The sequence below is a fragment of the Watersipora subatra genome, chromosome 7 (genome assembly GCF_963576615.1).
Source record: "Watersipora subatra chromosome 7, tzWatSuba1.1, whole genome shotgun sequence".
In the NCBI taxonomy this organism is placed as follows: domain Eukaryota; kingdom Metazoa; phylum Bryozoa; class Gymnolaemata; order Cheilostomatida; family Watersiporidae; genus Watersipora; species Watersipora subatra.
Window position 1 is genome coordinate 49,606,903 of NC_088714.1, and position 22,685 is coordinate 49,629,587.

A 22,685-nucleotide genomic window follows, 5' to 3' on the forward strand; every position below is an offset into this window, starting at 1 on the left:
TATCAGAAAATATTGGTATTTTTCTATCATTTGCGATTGTTTTCATGTTTGAGGCGGTTGGTTGCCAGGATATTTCAAGATTAAAATCAATAAAACTTGATTGCGATCAAAATGGTGAGATGAAGCGAAAGTGTGATTATGACATCTATAATTGCAAAGAGACTGACAAAATAGAGTTGCAATAATAATGTTGCAACTTCAACACAATAGCGGATATCAACTATAGCAACGATACAACAAATGATATCACTTGGCACATATTTTTCTTCTGAGTGTTTTAATCCGCGATCAAAGTTTATAAATTTTAATCTTGAAAAATCCTGGCAGTCAGATTACCTCAAACATCAAAAACAATCGCAAATGATAAAAAATAGCGATACTTTCTGATATAACTACAAAAAAATTGTCTAAGCTAATCTTTTGAAGGAAACTTTATGGTTGGTTTGAGGTTCTCTTTAAGATTTGTGACTGCAGTTCTTCCTCAACAGTAGTTATATCTTACCAACAAATGTGAACATAGTGATCAGGTAGTAGATTGACATAAACCACATCCATGGCCTTGGAAAACATTCATTTTAGTTTAATTATTAATGTTTTGCTGTTTACATAATCCATATTGTTTCAGTAGCCTGAATTCTATCAGCCAGTAAGGATTTGATGATTAGTTAAAGATCTAGTCATTACAATCTATACTATATATATATATCTCAATGTTTGTCTGTCATTCGTCTGTCCGGCTATAGCGATAAAGTTTGAGGAATGAAAAATCTGCTTCGCAGGGGATTTGAACTCCGAATGTCCAAGTCTGCATACCAACGAGCTAATCAACTACACTAAGCCGTCTTTACCATTCAAAACTATCTTATCTATCTTTATCAAGTATGTATTTTATTTAATTTAATTAATTGGCCATTTGCATTAGTTTTTCATTTGAAAGTTTATCAAAAGCCTTATAACAATTACCTTTTTTAATTTGTCATTTTCAAATGTGCCATTACACGTTTCAATTTCCATTTCTTCCCAAGAACAGTCGCTAAAACCTGTAAACACTAACAACTGATATCGCATTTTTATGTTTGTACCAGTATCGACAGTATCGTTGTATCCAACATTATTGCATTGTTGTATTATTACGTTTTATTCAACATATTTATAATTTTTATTGTTTTCTCAGTTCGTATTAATTGTATAAGTATCATGTCTTTTTTTATTGTAATCATTGTAGTGGAACAGGCTTTATCTATCCATTACTCGCTTATTTTCCATTTTAAATCCTTCACAGTTGCTTTATTTTTTATTTAAATTTATTTGAAATGCACAAACCGCTTTTCTCTTGATATGAAGTTTAAAAGCTAGAACAGTAGATGTTGGTATATGTTGCATTTTGAACGCAATAGCCAATGTCAGTATCGAGAGGGACAAAAATGCACTATCGAATCATGCAGTTTTGCACCATTGAATGGCTCCACATATCTAGTGTCTTTGATAGTTGATCGCTAACAAATAACAATCACAGACGCTGGATATGTTGAGCTATATTGCGCCATCAATTTTTCACATATTTTGGAAGTAATTTTTATTAGAAAACAGTGGTTATTGATTACACAGCAAAAATGTTAAATAGACATTTAATATGGATCTGATAGATCAACTGAATATGCTAATTTTCTTGATGTCATCTCTAAAAACTCTATTTTAAAATAAGCAGTGAAAGATACAGAAGTTCCTGGTCTGAGATGAAGGCAGTAATGACAGTTTAATGCCAGGCTAATAACTGATGCCACGTACCTACACATTTTATAATTCTAATGACCTTATACTATATATATACACACATATACAGTCAAACATGGATAACCCGAACTTCACGGGACCGAGCGAAAGTGTTCGAATTATCAAAGCGTTCAAGTTATCAGAGCACTGTCACAAGTCCATGTATTTACTTATTTATTAGTAGATACATGTACATATACAAACTATAATATAAATCAAAAGCACAAATGGCTTGTTTCAAATTAAATGCTTCTAATGTAAAGTTTAAAACGTTTTTATCAAAAAGTATAGAGATTTTTCTATCACTTGAGATTGGTTTGTTGTTTGAGGTGATGTTATTGCCAGGACGTTTTTAGACTGACATTGGCAAAACTTGATCATTGTTGAAATGCTCAAAAGAAAAGACATCTTTTTCTTTTGAGCCTTTTACCCACGATCAATTCTGCCAATTTTTCTTGAAGTTTATGCAAAGATTACCTCACTTTACGCCTGCTTCCGAAGGGCGATCGCTAATATAATATCGCTAATATAAGCGGATGTTTGGTATAAATCAAATTTCACCAAACCTTTTGAAAAGTCGTTGACAAAAATATTTTGCCGATGGTGGTAATAACGACGCTTATGAATTACGAAAAGTTGAGGTTTACCTCTATGGCTTGGAATAAAGCGATTTTCTAAAGCGATAACAACCGTTTCGGTAGCCATTGGGAAAAAAACAGTTCGAGTTAACAGTGTTGAATTCGAGTTATCTATAGCAATTTATCATTACGTGGGAATGGACCAAAGAAACCGTTTGAATTAACGATGTGTTCGAGCTATAAGTGAGCGGGTTATCCATGTTTCACTGTATATATATATACTCAAAATGCAATTTTATAAATATGCTTGAATTGGCCAATTCACTAGAATAAGATCAAAATGGTTCTAAAATTCCTCGATAAAAGCAATTCATAAATATTTTCTCTGTGCAACAAATTGCTGTTTTACAAGGATTAACAATTGCTATGTTTCCATACAGCGATATCGATATGACACCTGGGTCCGCCAGTGATGAAACACTATGCCGGTACGACAATGCATCAATGTTGCTATACGATGCAATAGTGGAGCAATGGTTGTGCGACGCTTTATGTCAAGGGTGTATCTTCAAGAGGTTTGAAGTGAAAACAGATAGATTAGTGTTTCAACAACAAAATTTTTACATATGAAGCAACGGAAAAGCAAGACCGATGCGAGCTCACAAGGTCAAGGTCACCATTGGTCGCTAAGGACATTTCCTTGGAACAAAGATGGTTCACTGCATGAGTGTTCGCTTCCAAACAGCGACACTGAATCACGACGGAATGAGAGCGACACGGCTGTTTCCATGATGGCATTGCAGCCCATATGGGGGAGTGTCGCTACGCACCCCTATATCATGCGCAGATGTGTTATATTTGTTATATGTGTAAAATGTGCTGTATGTACTCCTGATAAGATATAACATTGTATGGAAACTTACTAAATGTTATTTGAAAGCAAAGATCAGCACCTAACCGTGTTTAAGCATTCGCACTTAGTCCGGAGCTACCAGCAACATAATTTCCCAAAAAATATCTGAAAACATGAAAAGCTGGCAGAGAGAAGAATGCCAGTGTTCCAGCAAAGGCATTTGCTTTAACTAGAATAAATTTTAAGGACACCACAGCTTTATTTAGATAGCCAGGAGGAGACAACTCTAAACAAGCCGTAATTATTTTTAATTGTCTGGTAAGAAGAATTTGTAAAAAGTAATGTGAATAGAAAATATGACATATGCTTTGGTAAATATTCAGCATTATGCTCCTGATGAGTAGTAGAACGGGTGTCACTGTAGAGTTATCTGCTCCCAGTTAAAAAGATTCAACTTCAATTGACCGCAAAAGGATGGGAGAGTTCATTTCCTATTGTTTATCAAGTAATACAATATAAAACACTCCATTATGATAAAGATTATAGTTTTAAAACTTTCAAATGAATTTCTGCTGAAGTCTCTCAACTCAAAATATGCATTCATCCAAACTTGTTATCATGCAAGAACGTACTGACGAAATTGAGGAAATTTTAGAAAAAGGAGACGACACTCGAGTGTAAATAGCTAGACAGTGTTAGCTCTAATGTGTACAGCCAGCTTTTCAGAACTAATCACTAGAGATAGTAAACTACCCTGGTAAAGGTCTTGCACAATCAAAGGAGATTTCGTTACATATTTATAGGGCTGTATAATTCAGCAAATGTTAGAAATTCATCAAAGCTCAGGTAATTAACTTCAGAAAAATGGTGAATAATTAGTTTTCAACTAGAGAATGTTAATTCTGCTCGGTAACCGCAGGCACTAGCTTGCGCTGTTTCTAGCCGTGTGGCACGGCTAACCACTTCATTACATTTGATGAAATAGTGATTGTTACAGCAAAATCGTTTTGCATATCGCAAGAGATCGAGTGAGTTTGGTAGCCAACCATTTCATTAGATTCTTTAAGCGAAACAATAGCGTGGTTACAATTATTACTAATCAGCATTAGAACAGCGAAGTGATCAATCTCCTAAGCCAAGATCAATAAAAATAAATTGTTCAGGTGGAGACAATACAGACATCCTGAGCTAGAGCAGGGTATAAGCATTCCAGGAAACGCAGGACTATGCAATCAGACAAATATATGAACAATTATTCTCTACACCTAATAACATGTATTCATATGATAGTAATATATCACTTTCTACTCCTTATAACATGTACTCATATGATAGTAATATATCACTCTCTACGCCTTATAACATGTATTCATATGATAGTAATATATCACTCTCTACTCCTCATAACATGTATTCATATGATAGTAATATATCACTCTCTACTCCTTATAACATGTATTCATATGATAGTAATATATCACTCTCCTCATAACATGTATTCATATGATAGTAATATATCACTCTCTACTCCTTATAACATGTATTCATATGATAGTAATATATCACTCTCTACTCCTTATAAGATGTATTCATATGATAGTAATATATCACTCTCTACTCCTCATAACATGTATTCATATGATAGTAATATATCACTCTCTACTCCTTATAACATGTATTCATATGATATTAATATATCACTCTCTTCTCCTTATAACATGTATTCATATGATAGTAACATATCACTCTCTACTCCTTATAAGATGTATTCATATGATAGTAACATATCACTCTCTACTCCTTATAACATGTATTATATGATAGTAATATATCACTCTCCTCATAACATGTATTCATATGATAGTAATATATCACTCTCTACTTCTTATAACATGTATTCATATGATAGTAATATATCACTCTCTACTCCTTATAAGATGTATTCATATGATAGTAATATATCACTCTCTACTCCTCATAACATGTATTCATATGATAGTAATATATCACTCTCTACTCCTTATAACATGTATTCATATGATATTAATATATCACTCTCTTCTCCTTATAACATGTATTCATATGATAGTAACATATCACTCTCTACTCCTTATAAGATGTATTCATATGATAGTAACATATCACTCTCTACTCCTTATAACATGTATTCATATAATAGTAATATATCACTCTCTACTCCTTATATAAGACGTATTCATATGATAGTTATATATCACTCTCTACTCCTTATAAGATGTATTCATATGATAGTAATATATCACTCTCTACTCCTTATAACATGTATTCATATGATAGTAATATATCACTCTCTACTCCTTATAACATGTATTCATATGATAGTAATATATCACTCTCTACTCCTTATAACATGTATTCATATGATATTAATATATCACTCTCTTCTCCTTATAACATGTATTCATATGATAGTAACATATCACTCTCTACTCCTTATAAGATGTATTCATATGATAGTAACATATCACTCTCTACTCCTTATAACATGTATTCATATGATAGTAATATATCACTCTCCTCATAACATGTATTCATATGATAGTAATATATCACTCTCTACTCCTTATAACATGTATTCATATGATAGTAATATATCACTCTCTACTCCTTATAAGATGTATTCATATGATAGTAATATATCACTCTCTACTCCTCATAACATGTATTCATATGATAGTAATATATCACTCTCTACTCCTTATAACATGTATTCATATGATATTAATATATCACTCTCTTCTCCTTATAACATGTATTCATATGATAGTAACATATCACTCTCTACTCCTTATAAGATGTATTCATATGATAGTAACATATCACTCTCTACTCCTTATAACATGTATTCATATAATAGTAATATATCACTCTCTACTCCTTATATAAGACGTATTCATATGATAGTTATATATCACTCTCTACTCCTTATAAGATGTATTCATATGATAGTAATATATCACTCTCTACTCCTTATAACATGTATTCATATGATAGTAATATATCACTCTCTACTCCTTATAACATGTATTCATATGATAGTAATATATCACTCTGTACTCCTTATAACATGTATTCATATGATAGTAATATATCACTCTCTACTCCTTATAAGATGTATTCATATGATAGTAATATATCACTCTCTACTCCTCATAACATGTATTCATATGATAGTAATATATCACTCTCTACTCCTTATAACATGTATTCATATGATATTAATATATCACTCTCTTCTCCTTATAACATGTATTCATATGATAGTAACATATCACTCTCTACTCCTTATAAAATGTATTCATATGATAGTAACATATCACTCTCTACTCCTTATAACATGTATTCATATAATAGTAATATATCACTCTCTACTCCTTATATAAGACGTATTCATATGATAGTTATATATCACTCTCTACTCCTTATAAGATGTATTCATATGATAGTAATATATCACTCTCTACTCCTTATAACATGTATTCATATGATAGTAATATATCACTCTCTACTCCTTATAACATGTATTCATATGATAGTAATATATCACTCTCTACTCCTTATAACATGTATTCATATGATATTAATATATCACTCTCTTCTCCTTATAACATGTATTCATATGATAGTAACATATCACTCTCTACTCCTTATAAGATGTATTCATATGATAGTAACATATCACTCTCTACTCCTTATAAGATGTATTCATATGATAGTAACATATCACTCTCTACTCCTTATAACATGTATTCATATAATAGTAATATATCACTCTCTACTCCTTATATAAGACGTATTCATATGATAGTTATATATCACTCTCTACTCCTTATAAGATGTATTCATATGATAGTAATATATCACTCTCTACTCCTTATAACATGTATTCATATGATAGTAATATATCACTCTCTACTCCTTATAACATGTAATCATATGATATTAATACATCACTCTCTACTCCTTATAACATGTATTCATATGATAGTAATATATCACTCTCTACTCTTTACAACATGTATTCATATGATAGTAATATATCACTTTCTACTCCTTCAAACATGTATTCATATGATAGTAATATATCACTCTCTACTCCTTATAACATGTATTCATATGATAGTAATATATCACTCTCTACTCCTTATAACATGTATTCATATGGTAGTAATATGACACTCTCTTCTCCTTATAACATGTATTCATATGATAGTAATATATCACTCTATTCTTATTCCATGAAGCGTGCAGACAAACAGGAGCTATCGGTAATACTTTTCCTTCTCAATCACTCGTTGGTATTTGTTAGCCAATGGATGACAAGCAAACTTACAGATCGCATGCATTATCATGCTAACTAAAGGATGACACCTCCTCTACCCCATGCATGTATTTAGACTTGTACCTCAACCATGATAACCCACAGTAGCATATCAGCAACAATTCATAATTTTAACCATTTAAAGCATCAGATATTATATTTAGACAACCGTAATCAATTTATTCTTTTTAATTAAAAATAAAGTTGTGCCAGCCAGGAGAAAATCAGTAATGATGTTTTTCACTACAGTATATCTGGCTGAACCTTGCTGCGGCTGGTACAACCCTATATCAAGCAGACCGCGTAATACAGCTTTGGGTGTTGCAAAAATTAACTTTAACACCCGTCAAAACATGCAGTGGTAAATAGATTTATTGTTTGGTCTCATAATACTTAATAAAGAGTTGAAATTTTGCAACCAATAGAAACTATTTTGAGAGATGATCAGTACAAAAAATTTCACTGAGATAATCTCAATACAGTCAAACCGTGACATACCAACCTAATCCTAGTCAAAGCCATCCTACATCGAAGCAGATAATTCAATTAAAAATGTATTGTACTTTGATTTACTCGATCCAGTCATACATATAAAAATATATATTTAGAAAAAATTAAATACATATCGTGCTCCTACTAATATATAAAATGTTTATACTAAATATATACCGTGATCTTACTAAATATATACAATGTTCATACTGAATATATATAGTGTTCATACTAAATATATATATAGTGTTCATACTAAATATATACAATGTTCATACTGAATATATATAGTGTTCATACTAAATATATATAGTGTTCATACTAAATATATACAATGTTCATACTGAATATATATAGTGTTCATACTAAATATATATAGTGTTCATACTAAATATATACAATGTTCATACTGGATATATATAGTGTTCATACTAAATATATACAATGTTCATACTAAATATATATAGTGTTCATACTAAATATATACAATGTTCATACTGAATATATATAGTGTTCATACTAAATATATATAGTGTTCATACTAAATATATACAATGTTCATACTGAATATATATAGTGTTCATACTAAATATATATAGTGTTCATACTAAATATATACAATGTTCATACTAAATATATATAGTGTTAATACTAAATATATACAATGTTCATACTGAATATATATAGTGTTCATACTAAATATATATAGTGTTCATACTAAATATATACAATGTTCATACTGAATATATATAGTGTTCATACTAAATATATACAATGTTCATACTAAATATATATAGTGTTCATACTAAATATATACAATGTTCATACTGAATATATATAGTGTTCATACTAAATATATTTAGTGTTCATACTAAACATATACAGTGTTCATACTAAATATATATAGTGTTCATACTAAATATAACACATGTTCATACTAAATATAACACGTGTTCATACTAAATATAACACGTGTTCATACTAAATACAACACGTGTTCATACTAAATATATATAGTGTTCATACTAAATATAAATCGTGTTCATACTAAATATATATCGTGTTCATACTAAATATATATCGTGTTCATATTATCTAGACCCAAACCAGTGATAAATACTTCTAGTAATTAGATATAGTGCTGAAACAAATGCATAGCAAACTTTGTAAATAAACTAAACGTAAAACCTAAACTATATTAATTAAAATAAAATAATAAAGTAATAAACAGTAAAAAGAAGGCTCTCATGTTAGGGCCTTTTTGAGATACACAAACAAAAGTTCAATAGTCGAGAAATGATGGAAATATGTGTTGCATCTTACTCTAGCTTAAGTATAATTTATATTAACTTCATTTATTAAATTTTTGCTATTTCTACATTTCATCATAATTTTTATCAATTTTCTCAACTTTTCCAAAAAATTTGGAAGTCGCTTAATGCAAATTACTTTGAACACTGAAACGAATATTTACTGAAATTTTATGCCGCATGTACATATCCCAACATTTATATATACAGAGAGATACTCTTGTAAGTCGAAGCTCGATTGTACTTTAGCAAACGATCATGTTATTTTGCAGCTATGAAATGAATAACAGATGCACTGAGATTGAGCATCATAAGTTCAAAAGATGAGCGGAGGAGTTACTAGTTGAAGATTGTAATGGTTGTTTCATCTTGACTGATATTCATTTAAATGAATTCAGCTTTCACTATAATTGATGTTAGTTTATGTTGCTATCCATTGCAACCACTTTTGCCACCTTATTAGCTGCTATACTGTCAAACTTTGATTTGCATTGTTCTTAATTTGAAAAAATTGAGAACAATGCAAAAATTTTAATAAAATTTGCCACGATGTCGAGCTTTTCATTTTTTTCAGAAAATTTTGTAACTTTTTCATTTGTCTTCAAATAATTAAAATAAGTTTTTTTCATAATAAAAATAGTTTTAAAGCCATGGATCTCAAGAAGTCTGGTGCCCATCCAGCTAACCCCGCCTTATAGGCTTTGAGATCACCCACCAGGCTACCCAAATACGTTAGGCTTTGGGATCACCCACCAGGCTACCCCAACTTGTTAGGCTTTGGGATCACCCACCAAGTACAATGACCATAATCATGTACCTTTGCAACTTCATCCACAGGAATCCATGCTGGGTTCATGCCTTCTGACTGTTTTTTAATATTGATCCCCATTGAGAGGAAGGCGGTGCCACTCACGTCTACTGCCCAGGCTGATTCCTGACCAATCGATAATGATTTGACACTCTGCTGAGCTAAAAATGACCAATGATTCAGAGAAAGCAAATTTCATTTACAGCCCACTGTTGATTGTTGACACTTCATCAACCAAGCGATCATAGTAGGTGCTAGCGCAAACAGACCATATGAACTCAGAGCCAAACAAGCAAAGAACCAAACAAAGTAAGAGCACCTACCCAAACCTGTCAGGAAATGTCAGTCTAGCATCGCCCTTCACCGCATATCAAGGTGATGATATTTTTAACGTAAATGCGCATTTTTACTAAAATGCTTGAAAATCTTCAATAGAAGCAAAAAATGATATTTCAATGAAGAAGCGTACTTTGCTGTTGTAGGAAGGAAGGTTTGTCTCCATAAAGACCAAGATATAACAATGTTATCAGTAGCATATTTCAATTCAACTACATATTAACTAGTTAATTACCGTAAAACCTCTATTTGAATGCAGTCTCTAATAGAACGCCACTATAGAAGAAAGGTTGAAAATTACAACCCTTTAATTGAGCTGCACCTTTAGTTGCCTGCCACTTTGACATTTTTTGATATTTACAAATCCAAAATGGAAAGTGATCAGTCGAAAAATGTCCACAAAATATTGCTAATAATGACTCGGTTACATCAATAACAATTAATTTTTTCGTTGTTCTTGTAGTGATTGTCATGATTTTAGTGATGGTGTACCTGAGATCAATCATCACAATCATCAGAACTACACTCTGATTCAAAGTCAGTAAGGTCTAAATCCTATTCGTTGTTTCAGATTCGTCAATATTGTGGTTTACAATCTTACCTGACGACTAAAACATTTTGATGACCAATGAGAATACGCTTCAGTAACACTGTACAGTGTAATAGCTGTTGTTATTATAGCGTATTCTCACATTAAAATGTTAAAAACGTCTTTAAAACTTAAAAACGTAATGTCCGTTTTCTCACTCCAAATATTAAACTCCAATTTTTTTTTAAACTTTGATCCTTTTTTCATTTTTTAAAATTTAATTATCAATGATTTATTCCCTCTCTGCTGCATGTATGGCATTTTATTCCAGACCAGATTTATCCTGCATCTAGATATACTGTGAGCTTCTGCCTACAGGATTTGGCACAAGAGCAATTGGGACTAGATGCCCTTCTTAACACCACCAATGATCCTTCTGCAACTCGAACCACTGATGTACCGATTATATACCAGTGCACTAACCACTAGAACACGGCTGCTCCGTTCAGTGGTAGAAAGTTAAAAGCAACACCACTTCGCTTAACGGAAACCATAACGTAAAACATTCTAATATTTTGTACTCGAAGTAGCTACTTAATCGAAATGAAAATTTTAGCCCAAATTTGGCGTAAATGAAAAACGGCTTGGCAAAAATTCTGAGGCTGACGGCATTAACTTCCATCTACCCGAAGTAGAGTGCACAATATAGGCGACATTAGCATCGCTTCGCCCATGAAAGGGTTGAATTTATCTTACCAAAATTCTACGGAGCTTATCAAAAAATACAGCGCAACCCTGTATTTGAACGCCACCTCTAATTAAACGTCACTATAGGAAGAGGGTTGAAAAATAAAGCGCCATGGAGTTCAAATAGAGGTTTTACAGTAGATCTAAAAGGAACTTGTTGTTTGACTTCCATATCAAGCCAAAATTATACAATCCAATCAACTTAATTTACGAACCTTTGAATTTTTTATGCGCTACTTTATCTAGCTTGGAATTTGAAGTGAATATATCTATCATAAACACAATATACACACAAGAGCTATACTATAGACAATTGCCAAATTCAATCCCAGAAGCCACCAGTAAAAGACATCAATCAACATTCTACACGCAATGAATATTTTAATGCAAGCTGTTACCTAATTATTCCATTGAGTAAAGTCTCATTTATACAGGATGTTGTCTGAAAACAATACTAAATTGATGGGGTTTGCATGTGGCCATTATAGTAGTAGACGTAGGCCTGTCATAGGCTGCAAACGAGCTTGAACAAACGGTTCGACATCAATGTACCAATGCGAATGGAGTGTTTGAGAGTGGATTTATATTATTTGCCAATGTAAAATTAAATAAGCAAAACGTAGTAGAAAAGCTTTTTATAGAATATTTTACTTCATTTAGCAATTTGAATTTTCCTATTATTTATAGTCTACCAAAGCTCAATTGATTATACAAACAGTGTAAACACTGTTTGTATAATCAATTGTACTAGTCATAGAGGTATGCGTGTCGGAGATTAATATCCATATAGGTGTCCCAAATATGCCTATAGGTATTTTAGCTGGGTATATTCAATTATATGCTGTTCAGTCAACAGGCTGTTCTCGGCTATAAAGGCCTAACAATCTCAGCAAAATAAATAAAAGTTCTGGGCACAAACAAAATTATTGATTTCATAAAACAAAATCACAGTGATGACCTTGAAACACCTAATTTTTAAGTTCATAAGTGTTTAAGTGTGAGTATCTTAACCAATGTAATGACTATTTTCCTAATAGATCCATTGTATTTCTGTGTACCTCAGTGGTTAAGTTCGCCGCCTTTATATCTGGAAGTGCTGAGATCAACTCCAGTGCCGTGTGGATTTTTCAATGCTAGATTTTAATTACTATAGCCAGACATAAGGTTAGACAAAGAGGCAAACAATGAGGTTTATATTATAATATTAATTTGTTAGGTAATGGTGAATGCATTTAAAAAAAATTATTAATTTTTTTGCCTACAAATCCAGCCAACGATTCCAACTTATAACCTGTATTCACCTTTCTACAGACTAATTTACAGGAAAGTAAGTTAGCTCAATGGCAAACTTCTATCTATTATCATGGCTGCAGGTACATGTTTCAGGCTATACCCATACCAAATTGAAAGCCATTAAGTTCTCTCCAAGTCAGCCCGAGTTTAACTGAATCCGAACTGGCGATGTCAGTGCTATAGTAGACAGATCCATCCATGAGTATCAACCACAGTGATAAGGAGCAAGAATGAATTTGTCCAATTTTCAAGTTGTGGGAACTACAACACGCAAGTGAAAATAGTGTGCGCATTCCAAGATATCTCCAGATACGGATCTTCAATGGGAGATCTACAGCAATCATTGCATAATATTCAAAAACAATCTTAATAGAAAACACGGAAGTCTATCGATTAACTAATTAAATGCTGAGGTAAAGAATTATGAATAACAAATTGTTGTTTTACTAAACAATGACAAGAGTAAAATGAAAGTTTTAGCGCTTTGAACAATGGCTGAAAATCACACTATTATCCTTGAGTACAAACAAACTTTCTGACCCGAAACAGCCGAGAAGATCCATTACTATATGAAAAATTGTGTAATGGCCTTCAGATGAAGTATCTAAGAATATCTATTGTTCAATGGAGTACACAGTGCATGAGTTTTCATCAATATGCTACTTTCAACTACGCCACTTACTCTATCGCTGACTATTGAATGACAAAGACCTTTTAGTTTACACCAAATGTGTTTGTTTTATAGCAGATGCCCAGTTATTGCGGCATACAAACAGTAACTATTAGTGCTGGGAACAAGTACTTTTTGGCCAACAAGTTAAGACTCGACTTCTTCCGTTAGAGTTTTTCGAGTATCGGGTAGCTGGTAGTTTTGGGCACGAGTACTTCTTGGCCAACGGGTTTTCGGGTATTGAGTTGGTTGATTCGGGTTTTACGTTTAAAATTTCCAAACATCAGACAACTTCCATTCAATTTATTAATTATTTTTTACTATTTTCTATCGACAGATATCCGGGTTCGCAGCGTTAACAGGCGGGTTGTGAAACAGTGCTTAGAGTGCAGAGCCCAATAGACTGAGTTTTGGTCCACTCTACTCGACGGATCCGTGTACCAAAACCTGAACTTGCAAGTCAAAACCCAAACCTGCAAGATCGAAATGCTCAAAATTCCTATTACTCGAGAGAAAATAAATCCGCGAGTTCAACGAGTTTTATTACCCGTGCCCAGCAATACACTAGTAACTACCTATAAGATGTCAGCCAATCAGAAATTTAGCCAAATGTAAACACGACTAAGATTAACTCTACCAACCTGACAGCCGGGGGAAGGTTGATGTTCACAGCGATGCCGGAGGTCAGCTCGAGGTAGAAGAGCTCTCCAGTGTCATACATGGCTACCATTTTATGATCAGTCATGTAGGTGATCGCTTTCCATCTCACCTTAGAACTAAAAGTCGCCAGAGTCACCGACATCCACCGATATCCTATACAATAAACAGCATATACTATCAGACAATTTCCATCGTTAGGCAAAAGATGTCTGCCTCCGAAAAAATTCTTAATATTCAAGTTTTCTCACAAAAGCTGAGACTCACATCTTGCATTCAACTTGAATTAGGTTTATTACCTTCAAGATGAACTTATACTAAATTTCAGTAAGTTTTAGCAGAAGGCACCAGTATTTTTATATCACTTGTGATTGTTTTTTATGTTTGAGGTGGTCTGACTGCCAGGATGGTTCAAGATTAAAATAGAAAAGACTTGATGAGGATTACTTGGAAAGTAAATGTATGTACAAGTAAATTATATACACAATTCAAAAGTCTAGCCAAGTCAATCTAAGCAAATTGAAAATCAAATTAAATGTATCAAGGCCACAAACTAATAAAACCACCTGTAGTTGCTTGCGATACAAAAGGCGTTACTAGACGGTACTTCTAGATAAGGCTGTTATATGAATAACATAGCTAGCTAATGTTTAACCTTGAGTGATGATACTGGCTTATGCGTGCACAATATTTCTGTTATCTGAATAACATCTAGAGCAGAATTGTCTACACTACCCGATACTTGTTAGTACATCTAAACTACTTGCTAAATGTTGACCAAGCCCTAAACTTTGTAGCCATAATACAGCTTCACCTCATTAGCTTCATTCAAAGTGAGTAATATTGAGGTAATACTGTTGTTAATCTAAACTCACATACAAACAAAAAATATCCAGATAAATAAATGTGTGCGAAAAGCCATTATTCAGATAAAAGCCATTATTCAGATAAAAACCACCATTTCGATGACTCGTGTTGTCTGCACAAAATATTACTTACAGCAGACAGATGATTGCAATTTCTAAAATACCACACTACAGGCTCGTTTAGACACCTGCACAACTTGTTGATTATTGGTCCAAAACCTCTAAAAAACCAACAACATAAACCAGAGTAGCCAACCAGAATCAACGCTCATACCAATAGAGTGGGTGCGAGAGACATTGATGTCTTCGAGCGAGTAGGCATGGGAAATTGAGACGAGATCAGCAGAGGCGCTGATGATGGGACTAGAAGCAGAGGAGTTGCTAATGGCTTGTGCTGTGAACAGTCTCAAGGCCTTGTGCCTATTGTGAGCATTCCAGCCCTCATGGTAAACCACCTAAAAAACATGCAGAAAACTATGAAACAAAACTATGGTGTTCACGGCTATCGTAGCATTACACACTATCACCCACACCACGATCACACCACCTGCACAACATGTCATGAAAACAACAAGCAAAAAGGGATAAGTTATGAAGCTAGATACAATCTGGATAGTAAAAAGTCAGCGGGAGAGCACCTGCAGATGATCAGCATGTTGAAAATAACAAAAACCCAGTATTAAGATGTTTTTCAAATTACAAGTAAAAAATATGACGCAGAAGTCTTCACACTTCGAATGGTTCACAATAAACAAAGAAACATTCATGATAAAAAAGCTTGTGGCTTTCGATCTCTCGGCAGCATGACTGTAGGTTGTGGAGTCCCGCGACCTAATGATGTCTCCTTTCATTCAAAATCACCGCTTTTATGACCCAGTTTTATGAGAAATCATTTGATATCGATTAATGTTTTACATTAAAACTTAATATTCTAAGTCCTAAGATGTATTTAACATACAGGCGTGAGTATCACATTTCATTTCTGTCAAACGATACACCGACAGGTAACTGAAGTCAGCGTCCCCTAAATATATCGCCCTAGTTTTTTGTGAACAAACTTTTGCCATAATGAAAACTTCAGATGATGCCATAATGAACACTTCAGATGATGCCTTAATGAACACTTCAGATGATGCCGTTTCTATAAAAAAAAAACTTCCTTCCAATGGAGAAGGTTAAGCAATGAGGAGTGAAATTATATTTTTAGAAGGAACCCTAACATTTCTATGGTTGTTTAATCAACAAAATGTTTAGCATTTTACAATCATAGAAACTGATGGAATGTGGTGAGCTATGAAATTGCTGTACATCAATTCCATCTAGACCCAAATCTAATGTTTTTCAATTTGTCTGTTTGTTTGTCCTTGATAGAAACTAACGTCTAATTAAATTATTCATCTAGAATTTTGCATGTGGTGTTTTTTGATACTTCCCCAGGTTTTAGGCTTGGGTCAACACCCCAAAAAGGCCGTAAGGTAGATAAAGACATTTTGGCGAATGAAAATGAGATTAAACACAATTTTGTAACGAGACGACTAAAATGTTGGCCAACTTACGGTTTGAACCCAAGAAGCTTCATTTATAGGACTGACACTTTAATCAACTGAACTAATTGTCCACCTTCGAAAGCCTAGAATAATTGTGCAAATCTGAGATAAAGACTGATTATTTACACATTTTTCTTATCTATTTGTTTTATTTATTTGTTTGGAAGGCACTACAATGAAAAAATAAAAGTTAAAAATAGAAGTTGTAGTTTTCACCCGAGCAATGCCAGGTTTGTCTGCTTGTACTGATAAGACGTCTATTGAACATACAAAAAATATGAAACTTGATGATTGTTCAGTTTTTTTTAATAACCTTAAACAAGATGGAATACCATATCATGAACTGGATATACTTTAAAGAATACAGCCTATGCAAAATAGCAGCCTACAACACAGAAGTAATTCAATGCTACCAACTATTTACGCAGCACAACTTGTAAAATAGAGCAGCTTGTAAGTGGAGTGCAGTGAGTACACATTGTGAAGGTTGACAGGGAGCACGCTACATTAAAGGTAAACTTACCCAAAATTTTAGTAAATTTCATCAGAAAGTATTGATACTATTCTATCATTTGCGATCGTTTTTGATGTTTGAGGTGATCCGATAATGAGAATGTTCCAAGATTAAAATTTACAGAGCTTGATTGCAGATAAACTGCCCAAATTAAAAACCGCACTTTCGAATGATGCGCAAGAAAATGTCACGCTAGCTATTCCATTTTAAAGATTTTTGCACTTCAGTTGTTCTTGTTTTGAGAGCATGCTGCTAAGTGAGACAGGATTGCACCGCAATGACCTCTGACGTAGGATTCTTAATCTTTTTTAACAAACTGCAGTATGCGAATGTCTATTAAAACACTTATCTAATAGTAACTCAATGTGCACACAACTCCAAGTCCGCATCATTGGCATTGTAAAAACAAGGTGTGTAGGTGCTTCATTAAGGTGGTTAGAAATAACAATAAAATTCACAACCTGCTTACAAAATTTTCAAAATTATGGTTTCACTCAAGCACCAGCAAACCATTGAAATACAAAAGTGTGATACAAAAAGTTGTCTGCTCTTTCCTAACATCGATTCAATAGAAAGAAAAAGCAATTCCATGTTTTGCATCGCATTCGCAACCTGCTAATCGACGGACTACGTAAGCTAGTGAAAACAGAATTTGAAGAGTTGTTTAGGGAACAGGTCAATGGCACGCAATAGCTCGCGGAGCAAGGGACTTTTTTCCATCGCTGCAATTACGAGAAGCTGCAGACTGCAAGAAATAGTAGTACAACACCTGGCACAATAGAAAAAATATCACGCAAACCTAATTAGAGATCTGCAATTGGGTGTTTAAAATATTTGGAACTGCAACCACAAACAACTCGAGTCATCAAGATTTGAAGCCCCAACAGTCTACAACTATGTAGGACAACTACGACTTACAGCGCAGCCACGTCTCACAGGATATCAAGCCCATCAGAAGGAATCTAACTTCAATATTATGAGATTATGCAATGTCGGCGCAATATCGTGTAATGATTAGGAACGTGATCGATAAAGATACAGTCAGTCGAACATACGGGAGCTTGAGAAAAATTCAAAAACTGTTTTCGAGAGTTGATGAAAAATTTTCAATCACAACATTTTTGTTGGTTTCGATAGACACAGCGCGTTAGTTTAATCGTTTACATGCTTGTAAAATACTTAAAACATATTTATGAAAAATTTATCTAAAAATCTTAAAGAAGTACATTTTAACGAATAAATCATCAATACAGCTCTACAACCAAGCTCAATTCAACGTCAACAGGGGTTAAAAACTAGTTTATGACCTTCTGAAAAGATAAATCTAACATATCCTTCTTAAGATAAATATCGTAAAACCAAGTTCTTCCGTACCAGATGAGACAGGTGTCAAACGTTGCACTAACTACAAAATAATGGCAAAGTATAAATAATGCTTTCCCCTAGCCTGACCGGATATCAAATTAAAGGCATTAAATGAATCATATGGTTACAAAATCAACTAGCTACGTGACACCAACTGCTAAAATGTTCTTAACGCTGCTCCTAGCTATCTAGATGCCAACCTAGACTTATATAGCTAATCTTTTGTCACATATATTTAGAATGAAAATTAACTATAAGCTGGGAGCATATGCCACCGTTAATCATCCATAGTTCCTATGAAGTGATATCAAACTATAGCACAACTCACGGAATATAACTGAAGCTCATAGGAAATACACAAGCACAGCAGAACAGGATGAGAATTCCCAAACTAATATCTGTCGTTTTCGTTGTTAAGCTTTCAAAAACTGACAAAATCATTCCGAAAAATTGATTGGAAGGTCTATTAGATGCCACAAATAAACTAAATTTTTAACTAAGCGACATGCTATATTTCCAACAGCAACCCAGCCATTCAGGTATATGAAATAACAGAAGAAAGTGTATTTTCTGTTTTAGTGATGCTATACCATGATTTCCCAAAGGTGAGTGTAGATCAGTAGAAACCATTGTGGTTGTCTTCTCTTCATAATACCACATAATACACACTTGCTGACACATGCTAACAAATAACTAAATAATGGTAATGTATTTCATCACCTTGTAATAGTCGCAATGATCCAAATTGAATTTAATTTTAAAATGTTCAAGTAGATTTCCGATATCAAATCGCCTGACAGAAAACTGTCGAGCAAACTTGATTTAGGTGTCATTATTTACCATCAGTACTTGATTCAAGGACCTCGACAAATAGCAGATAGTCTGCGCATTCCTCTCTTATCAGAGTTACTCTATGGCCATTTCTGACAATCTTTCTTTGTTTCTGATTATGACTATATGAAGCAATCCTTCGAAGATTGTTATGATGCCTGCAGAGGCTGTGTGAGGTTTTTCAAGAGCATTACTGCACAAACAATAGCTTTATGATTTTGACTAAACATGTCTGAGTTCAGTAGCAAGGTAATCTCGATGACTGGAGACACGCCCAGTTGCGAAGAACAATTTAAGGTTGGTTGTCATTTCTGTCACCACTAGTGGTCTTTTATAGGACTTGAACCCTAACCTGTTGATTGGAGGTCAGGATTCGAGACCACTCGGCTACGGCTGGTCCGTTTCTAGTTAATTTGTAAAGAAATGGGACACTTTGAGCATTGATTCTTAAGTCATTGACCATTTTCAACACTAACAGCGCCACCAGTTGTAAATACAATTTTGAGCGATCTTGTCAAAAAATGTATTTACTTCCCAACTACTCTACGTAAACTCATATTAATGCAGAACTTATTTTTGTAAATTCACCTGTATTCACGTTTATATTACATTTACTTTTATTTATACCTCGAGAAAAGCCGCCATTATTTATATATCCTAATGTAAACTTTGTACTATTATATATACTAATACCCTAGCAGTCTCGTGTTTTGTTAGAGATCGTCAGATGTGTCAGTAAAGCGCAGTTAATAAGTAGCTGCACAATTATTCAGGGAATACCCGGAGGCGGTTGGTTGGTGCAGGTGTGACAGTGTTGGTTTAACAAGCTGAATGTCACATGTTGGAGTCTTGTTGAAATCAATCTTTTGTCCTAACCTTTAACACCAGCTATGGACAGATGAACATACAGACTGACACAGTTCATGTTATAGTAAGGATATATTTTTCTTTCGCTTTATTTAAGACATAAACAATTTTTTTCTTTGCAACATAGACCTTGCCACCTTGGCAAAAGTGAGAAAAATCTATTTAAATCTTTCGCTTTATTTAAGACAAACAATTGACATAAATAAATCGACATTGAAGTTGTGCGCTCCTTTAAACTCATTGTAAAATGAAAGTGATAAGAAATAAAAGGAATATTGTCGAAACAAACCAACAACACCACCATTACGGTACAGCCACTGAATTAAAAAATTAGGCTTAGATTTTTCTCATTTAAAAAGCTAAAGGAGTGAGTCTGAAACGAGCTTGAGATGGCTTAAGTTATTTCCATATATTTTACTGTTCATATAACAAAAATACCTACAACGCGAATGTTATCGGAAAGGATTATTTACGCCGTACAAGCATATCCTGTATTAGAACCTCCTTCAAAGTCAAAATTATTAAAATACTGAGCTTATGATTCAGTCTCTGTAGGGGATACTTTATAATAATAACCCTTAATAACCAACAAGCATGTGCCATTGCTTGAACGGTGCTATAAGAAGACAAACACATCAGCTCACACAGTGAATAGGATGTACATTTGAGTAAGTTGACAGCAGACACCTGCACTTGCTTTGTGAAACTTTGTTTGTAAATGAGGGCAACTAGTGAACTTGGTTAGAGGCAACTGGTTTGTTTAATCCGTGAGGAAGTTGATGGATCCTATTTTAGTTAAGGATATTTTGACTTGTCCGCTCATGTTGCCATGTGTACCTCTCTAGGCTATATGCAAGGAATTTGAAAGCTCCCTTAGTTGTTGTTAATTTCTACACATTACTTCTATAGATTTGAAAAAGCTCTATATAAAATAGATTATGATAACAAAAAATCGCTCTCAAAGGTTGACTAACAGCATTTTAAAAACTACATTCATTTATAATGATATAATCATATTTTATTTTTTAACAACGGTTTTGGTGTTGGAACAAAAAGCTAGTTTTGAAGACAATAGGACTGGGGATACAAGCTCCAAGCTGTGACACAAAAAGGTCATTTCTTTGACGAAACACAGATGTAGACTGTAGATGTCAATGCCGACCAATAACCAATGCATAAATACGAAACAAAAGCATTTCTGTGAATCACCATTCTAGTGCATTTTCCCCATTTAGTCATCACACTATGTCGTTATGGTTACCCAACATTGCAAATAGCTATAACTCAAGGTCGAAAAAGATTTTACAAATGCCAACATGTCAACAGCGTATTTTACACATCCGGCGTTGATTTTTGTGTGGCGGTTATAGAATTGCCCCCATTGGCTTGGACATACACCTTGTGAAGTGCATCAGCAAGATATTATTCCTCAGCACAAATTGAACATTTAAAGATTGTCCATAAAAAATTATTATGCTCAGTAGTAATCTGTAAAAACCTATTATTACATTCGCTGTTTTCTAAATAAAGACTTTGAAGAAACCATTTTTAGATAACTTTGTTAAGATATGAGTTGTTATAACATACTATATAGTGTTACAGCTGTTTCCGGTCAATTTTTTGCTCAAATCGCACATATTTTTTCCCGTTTTCACCACTGAAAAATGTGGATAAAACCTGGTATTTAGTGGAAATTATCGGAAAATATTATTAAATATATTAATATTTAATTAAAGAATTAATTGAACAATTAATTACATTTAGTAAATTTAATTAATAACTAAATTAAATTTTAATTAAATATTTAAATAAATTATTGAAACCTCAATCTGTAATGTTATCCACTGCTTTTAATGTTATAAAAATGGTGCCATCAGTTAATCTTCTAAAGATTGTAATCGTATGTTTAATTGGTGGCAAGCAGGAAGTGAGCTACAACACACAGCTATTGGAGAACAATAATTAACAATTCTAAATCCAGCCAGAACAACTTTAATATAAAAAGTTGTAGGATGTATAGAGACCACAACTCTCCGAGTTACGAGTTGAGAGACTTACATGCATCTGTATTTGTGACCATTCTCGACGGAATCAGCTTCACTCGTTGAATAAATATCAGAGAGGAAACATAAAGCCTCAAATAGGAAACACCGTGCGGACAAAGAATGTGTAAACAATTTGCAACCGAGGAGCAGATTTTAATTTGTTTGTCTTTTACATGCACAGTTTTGTTTTGTATATTTTGTGTTGATTTTATTTTTAGTATTTGATGAGAAACATTTGAGCTGG

The 22,685-nt window shown here is 33.4% G+C and overlaps 1 protein-coding gene across 1 annotated transcript in view; it reads right to left on the bottom strand.

The window, feature by feature from the left end:
• The window catches only part of LOC137399443 (tectonin beta-propeller repeat-containing protein 2-like), a 170,952-nt gene that overhangs the window by 63,723 nt on the left and 84,544 nt on the right, over positions 1-22,685 (bottom strand). The window contains exons 21-24 of the mRNA XM_068085562.1: positions 15,547-15,727; positions 14,391-14,562; positions 13,186-13,340; positions 10,184-10,335 (exon numbers count right to left, since the gene is read on the bottom strand). Of these exons, the coding sequence (XP_067941663.1) occupies positions 10,184-10,335; positions 13,186-13,340; positions 14,391-14,562; positions 15,547-15,727 (660 nt within the window). The remainder of the gene's footprint in view (positions 1-10,183; positions 10,336-13,185; positions 13,341-14,390; positions 14,563-15,546; positions 15,728-22,685) is intronic.